Raw genomic sequence first — 5938 nt, forward strand, 5'->3', positions numbered from 1 at the left:
GACAATTTTACGTAAATAAATATGACCTTGGCGGAGTTTTCTTCGCTTTCAGGAACCTTCAATAGGGTTCCTACATCAATTTTACAGCCCTTTGAAGCCAGAAAGGTCACTATAGTTAATATTATTTGATCTTCAGGTCATGTGTTCATTATTTAAATAATGCACTAACTGTCATTTAAGGTTATGGCCTCCCAGTGATTTTCGTCTATCCTGTTCTATCCCGCAGCGAGAAACAAAGAGGGGGAAAACTTCTTCCAGAGTTTGTCGCTTAAATAAAATAACAAACTAAGCAAGTTTCTCAGTTCAGTTTCAACAGCACACTGATAATCAAGGTAGAATGTCGACAGTCGGTCAAGTAAGTGTCTCCACAGCCCTCCCCGGAACGTTTTATGCAAAATCCGCTTTTGCAGGTTATAACATGCAAGGCAGCAGTCGCCTGGGGCCCCAAGGAGGAGCTGAAATTCGAGTCCATCCAGGTGGAGCCCCCAAGGGCCCACGAGGTCCGTATCAAGATCCTCTACACGGCGGTTTGCCACACAGACGCCTACACCCTAAGTGGTGCTGATCCAGAAGGAATCTTTCCAGTCGTGCTGGGCCACGAAGGGGCTGGAGTGGTCGAGAGTGTTGGAGAAGGTGTAACCAGTGTGAAGCCAGGTGATGTGTCATTGGAATTTCCATTTTATTGTAAAGTGCTGCTTTGAGTGGGGAATTTGAGGGATTTTCGCCCCTGAAGGGACCAAAAGCCTTGGCTATTGCCAATTAACAAACAGTAGGAATTTAATAATTCTCACTGTTTATTTATATTTGCACTGAAGTTGAAAATTGCACAACATTCAGTAACAATAATTGTTTATTTAAATGCGTAATTAGTTGGTTACTCATTGAAAAAACTAATTAATGCACTAAATGCTGGAAACGTACCAGAGCATCGTTAATCCGGTTTTATCTAGATTTCCTTTTGAAAAATGTCGTTTTTTATTGAAAAATGCATTCGAGTGCAAAGGAAATTAGTTTTCTTGGTATTCTTCTATATTGTTATTTGCAAACGTAGGATTTTAATGAACTTGATGTGTAAAAAGTTCGATTATTTGGAAGCTTAAAGAGGCCAAGGCCTAGATTGAATAAAGGTGCGCTCCAATCGGTGCCTTTGTATTCAAACAAGAGCCCCTTCGTGCTTTCAACGTGTTAGAAGGGCATGACTAATCAATTCAAAGGAAAATTATAATTTCTGGAGCAATGAAGTCGCAAAAATATCCGTGAAACATTTTATTAGGTATTCAATTTTTGTTGTATGCGAAATTTCTTAAATGTTAATTTGATTCAAGAGAATACCTAACACTCGCACCAGAAAATTTGATTAGGATCGAAAAATACATTCAAATGTGCAATTTTTCTATTTAAATTACATAATTGTTTATTAAGAAACTGAAAAGTTAGTGCGTGTTTAATAAACAAGCAACAAATGTTTGAAGAACAATGAAACTTTTGCCATCATTAAAGGGTCCAGGTGCAAGTAGGTGCAGCTCTCTAAATATGCTAATCTCAGGCACTCCCAGAACGTATGAAAAGAAGGGCTATTGAAAGCAAATGTTCTTCAAATTTATCTTTTGGATCAATGCTTATTTCGAGGAAAAGCCCAATATTCTGGAAGCGAAAATCACTTCTTTATGTAGTGCAACTAAACACCTAAGGAGGCATGAAGCAAAAAATTCACACGGCTTAAATCGGGTGAAAACAGAGACCTCAGACGTTTTCTTTACATAATTATTAGTCGCTCAATTTACGTTGTGGTAAAATACATGGGCGACATAAAGTAGAGGTTTCGGGGGTGTTCTTTTCAGGCTAAACCCAGCTGATGAGGGCTAATAGGCTCGAAACATGTTCTGGGGGTACCTAAGATTAGTATTTCTCGAGCTCTGTATTTAGGCAAACAATATCGCGCTTTGAAAGTGTTAACAAAACCTGAGTAATAACTGCAAATGAGTGTGGGCTTTTATGAAAAGTTTAGTTTTTGGTCACATTCTTTACGTTTGAGAGAATCGTGCACTAGCGAAAAGTTGATGCAACATTCTCATTTTAAAGCGATTTATTCTTCAAAATATAAATCTTCTGAAAGTTTTCCTTTTCAATTTAGGTGATCATGTGATCCCCTTGTACGTTCCCCAATGCAAAGAGTGCAAATTCTGCAAGTCCCCCAAAACCAACCTTTGCCAGAAAATCCGAGTGACTCAAGGCAAAGGGGTGATGCCCGATGGAACATCTCGATTCAGCTGCAAGGGCCAAACTTTGTTCCATTTTATGGGAACGTCCACCTTTAGCGAGTATACTGTGGTAGCTGATATTTCAGTCGCCAAGGTAAGCTATTTTTTTCCAATTTGCTTACGTTCATTTCTTAATATCAAAGCCAAAAGTTCTTTTAATAAACACTAATTGCATTTCAGCTACTGTTTATTGCATAAACATTCATTGACTTTCTAGAATTTTGTGACCTCTGGCACTTATCAGTGTGTAATTAAACCGGATAATTATGTTATTTGCTGTTCGTTTTGTTAACTTCGATTGATATGCTTTTTTTCATGGACAGGGGATTATTTTGCAACTAAAATGCAAATTGGTTTTTCTATTGCTGGTGCCCGCGTCTAATTCTTAAGATTGTGAAATTTCCGGGCCCATGATGTTTTTGGAAGTCAAAAAATGCAATCAAACAACCAGAAATGCGACCAAGGCTGTTACAACCGTTACTTATTCATTGATGCTTGGCAGTAGCCCCGTTCTAAACCAAATATTTACAGGAATTTTTCGTAACAGTGACTAACAAGTCCGCTCTTAAAAAGGTGCTCTGAAGGTCTTCCCGCTACACTGTTAGCATTACTTTTGAGAAAGACAGTTCTGAACCCTTCATCAATACGACTGATCGCATATTTCCAAACTTTCGACGCTTTCAAAAGAACAAATGCCTTAATTTTCAAAAGTTCGTTCAAGAAATGGTTGGATATAATCAATTGAATTCTTTTCTCAGATCAACCCTAAAGCCCCCTTGGATAAAGTGTGCCTTCTTGGCTGTGGAGTCCCCACGGGATACGGCGCAGCCCTAAATACCGCAAAAGTGGAAAAGGGAAGCACTTGCGCCGTTTGGGGCTTGGGAGCGGTTGGATTTGCTGTGGGGCTGGGGTGCGAATTGGCCGGAGCATCCCGAATCATCGGCGTCGATATTAATCCCTCCAAATTTGAAGTCGGTAAGAACATGGCCAATGCTTCCAAGCCGCTTGTTCTACCGTCTAATTTAACACAGCCAAAAAGTTCGGGTTCACCGAATTCGTGAACCCGAAAGACTATGAGAAGCCATTGCAAGACGTCCTGGTGGAGCTGACTGATGGAGGCCTGGATTACACCTTCGAATGCGTCGGCAACGTGCAAACAATGAGACAGGCTTTGGAGGCCTGCCATAAGGGTTGGGGTGTTTCCACTATTGTGGGAGTTGCGGCCTCTGGCCAGGAGATCAGCACCAGGCCTTTCCAATTGGTTACTGGGCGTGTATGGAAGGGCACAGCCTTCGGAGGTAAAAAGTTGCTAGTGGTGAAACGCGCCGCGTTAATACTTTACATTTTTGGGGTCTTTAGGGTGGAAGAGCATAGACAGTGTCCCCAAACTGGTTGATGATTATTTGGCCAAAAAGGTGAAACTGGACGAGTTCATTTCACACACCATGCCATGGGACCAAATTAATGAAGCCTTCCATTTGATGCACAAAGGCGAAAGGTTGGAAGATTGATCAGTTGCATAACGCAAAAGTACTTAACGTGTTTTTTGCAGTATTCGCGCCGTCTTGACCATCAACAAGGAATAATCCAGCTGAAACGCACCGAATATCCATTATCTATCTAGTACCAGATCTAATACCTGTTGCACCTTCACAAATAAAGTTTATTGTTTGTCACTTGATTAACTTGCTAAATCGGGAGCGGAAAAGAACAAGTGCCACTAGTTTAACAAACATGTTTAATCCACGCCACTTATCAAGTTTAACTTATTCAAATTGGTTTCAAAAATCTATAAAATGTCGGAAAATATACAACAAAACAAAATTTGTGACTGGAATACATACATCAAGATTCCATTGCGAAAAGGTGCTTCAACTGAAACTCTACAACATTAACAGGAACCATGTGGGCAAGAAAATTAATATCAATTCCAAAACGTTGCTAACAATGAGATTTCAAGACCCAATATTATTTATATACATACGTTTCTATGTTAATATCAGTGCAGTCAATGCAAACTGCTGCCAGGCCTACTTCCAGTTGAGTTTATTGCATCATTACCCGAATTGATGTGTCCGATGTGGAGCTCCGATACGTAAACATCTTCGTCTTTTCCATCAGCGTTTTCCGATCGCATGTTTCGCAAGATGGCTTTCACCTGAAAGCCCACATAGGCTTATTTCGTTTGAAGAACTTCCCCTTGATTAGCACACTCACCTCTTCCAGATCTTCGTGAATATTCTCGCCGGGATCTTTCTCGCTAACAGCCGAGCTGGTGGTGGCAACGCTACAGATCTCGCATCGATCAAGTTCGGCTGTTATATCCGGCAACGAGCTCATGTTTTTCGCTGTTTTGTGAGTTGGAGTCTCCTCAAAGCTTTGGCTTAGTTCAGCACCCACTCCGGGCTCTCGGGGTCTGGTCAGCAGATCGTTTTCGCATTGTTTTCCTACAAACAGGCTGTAAAATAAGACTGTTGGAAGGCTGAAGTCGTTTTGTACCTTGGCGCTTCATATGGATTTCGTTCGAGATTTGTTCCAAGTTTTTCAGCGTTTGCGAGTAGAAGTTTTTGGTTTTGGCAATTTCTTGCTTAATGCCCTCGATTCTCTGCTTTTGAGTGTTCAGCTGCTCCTGGAAATGGTTTAATTCGCTTCAAAGCTGGTTTGGTGCACTCGACTATTTGTACCTGGCATAGAACCTTCTCGTCGAAATACGGCCGAGATTTGATGATGAATTTCTGCAACTTCTCTTCGAGCTGCTTCAGGTTTTCCTCAGTTTCCTTGTATATGGTGGCTTTGATTTGGTGCTCCCGGCCCCTCTCGGCCTTTTGTGTGTCGGCCTCCATCACCTGAACTCGGGCGAGAATTAGATTCATATTTTCTCAGAAACATCGAGGCTTTTACCTTCATAGTAGCATGATTAAGCATTTCTTGCCAAGCATTGTCAAACTGCCACTCGTGCTGGTTTGTTAAGAACCGCTGTTCGGCCAAAGCCACCGTTTCCTTTGCCGCTGCATGAATCCCTAGAAGAAAACGACTGGATTATTGGGAATTTAGGCGCATTAATTAAAACTGCTCACCACTGGCCTTTTGATAGTGCAAAGCCGCTTGCTGGCACTGTTTTTGTTGCATTTTCGCAATCTCCAGCAGGTCGTAGTAGGGCCGCGCCTTTTCTATGCAACTGCCCAAGCGTTTGGTGAGCAATTTTAGCCGCCTGGTAGACTCATTGAGGAGCATGCGAAACGTGGTGTTTGCCTCCTTTGAGCCATCAAATGTTTTATATTATTATTAATATTATTTCAGCCGTAAAATTGCGAAACTTTCAACCGTCGTAAATATGGGGAATCGGATGTGGCTTTCCGAGAAAAAACTACTGAGTTTTCCAAAAAATGTATTGCCTTCCCCTGGACTAAATAGGCATAAATACAGGGGCAGATCCAGCTTTGGATGAATTGAAAAATTATCGTCGTTTTGTGCAAGGGTGGCGTAAGATTATTGCAAAATTTCTTGTTTTCCGTCCCGTTTTTGCTCATTTCTCGGAGGCAAAATGAGTAAGAACGCTCATTTGTACATCATTCTAGACAAAAATAAATGGCCTTTTTAGAAAGTGAACCATGGATAAGAAAATGTTGGCAGTTTTCTCAAAAAATGCTTGAATTCAAGAAGTTTTAGATTTGCGT

General features: G+C 41.1%; 2 protein-coding genes across 4 annotated transcripts in view; one reads left to right on the forward strand and one right to left on the reverse strand.

Annotated features, from left to right (window-relative positions):
• The first annotated feature begins 208 nt into the window (after positions 1-208).
• On the forward strand, positions 209-3942 carry LOC109537737 (alcohol dehydrogenase class-3). Of its 2 annotated transcripts, XM_019904605.2 has the most exons (7): positions 209-355; positions 411-654; positions 2135-2355; positions 3020-3236; positions 3293-3559; positions 3621-3759; positions 3814-3942. In XM_019904605.2, exons 1-7 carry the CDS (start codon positions 338-340, stop codon positions 3845-3847), a joined length of 1140 nt encoding a protein of 379 aa, XP_019760164.1. In that variant the 5' UTR covers positions 209-337; the 3' UTR covers positions 3848-3942. The 2 variants fall into 2 exon arrangements, with proteins under 2 accessions (XP_019760164.1, XP_019760163.1); XM_019904604.2 differs by lacking the exon at positions 209-355 and having other exon boundaries at positions 390-654.
• Positions 3943-3982: 40 nt separating this feature from the next.
• Positions 3983-5938, reverse strand: part of LOC109537738 (SH3 domain-binding protein 5 homolog) — a 3851-nt gene continuing 1895 nt past the window's right edge. For both annotated transcript variants that reach the window (XM_019904607.2, XM_019904606.2), the window contains exons 4-9: positions 5339-5516; positions 5163-5281; positions 4946-5107; positions 4761-4890; positions 4479-4708; positions 3983-4419 (exon numbers count right to left, since the gene is read on the reverse strand). In XM_019904607.2, coding sequence (XP_019760166.1) covers positions 4270-4419; positions 4479-4708; positions 4761-4890; positions 4946-5107; positions 5163-5281; positions 5339-5516 — 969 coding nt within the window. In that variant the 3' untranslated portion in view covers positions 3983-4269. The remainder of the gene's footprint in view (positions 4420-4478; positions 4709-4760; positions 4891-4945; positions 5108-5162; positions 5282-5338; positions 5517-5938) is intronic.

This window comes from Dendroctonus ponderosae, unplaced genomic scaffold, assembly GCF_020466585.1.
Source record: "Dendroctonus ponderosae isolate FM_Combo_2020 unplaced genomic scaffold, Dpon_F_20191213v2 Dpon_F_20191213_7, whole genome shotgun sequence".
Classification (NCBI taxonomy): domain Eukaryota; kingdom Metazoa; phylum Arthropoda; class Insecta; order Coleoptera; family Curculionidae; genus Dendroctonus; species Dendroctonus ponderosae.

Excerpts from the sequence above, each read along its gene's own strand:
- LOC109537737 (XM_019904604.2), top strand. The coding sequence starts at position 390 with ATGCAAAATCCGCTTTTGCAGGTTATAACATGCAAGGCAGCAGTCGCC. Across the intron at positions 655-2,134 it reads TGTAACCAGTGTGAAGCCAG|GTGATCATGTGATCCCCTTG; the intron begins GTGATGTGTCAT and ends TTTTCAATTTAG. Across the intron at positions 2,356-3,019 it reads CTGATATTTCAGTCGCCAAG|ATCAACCCTAAAGCCCCCTT; the intron begins GTAAGCTATTTT and ends TTCTTTTCTCAG.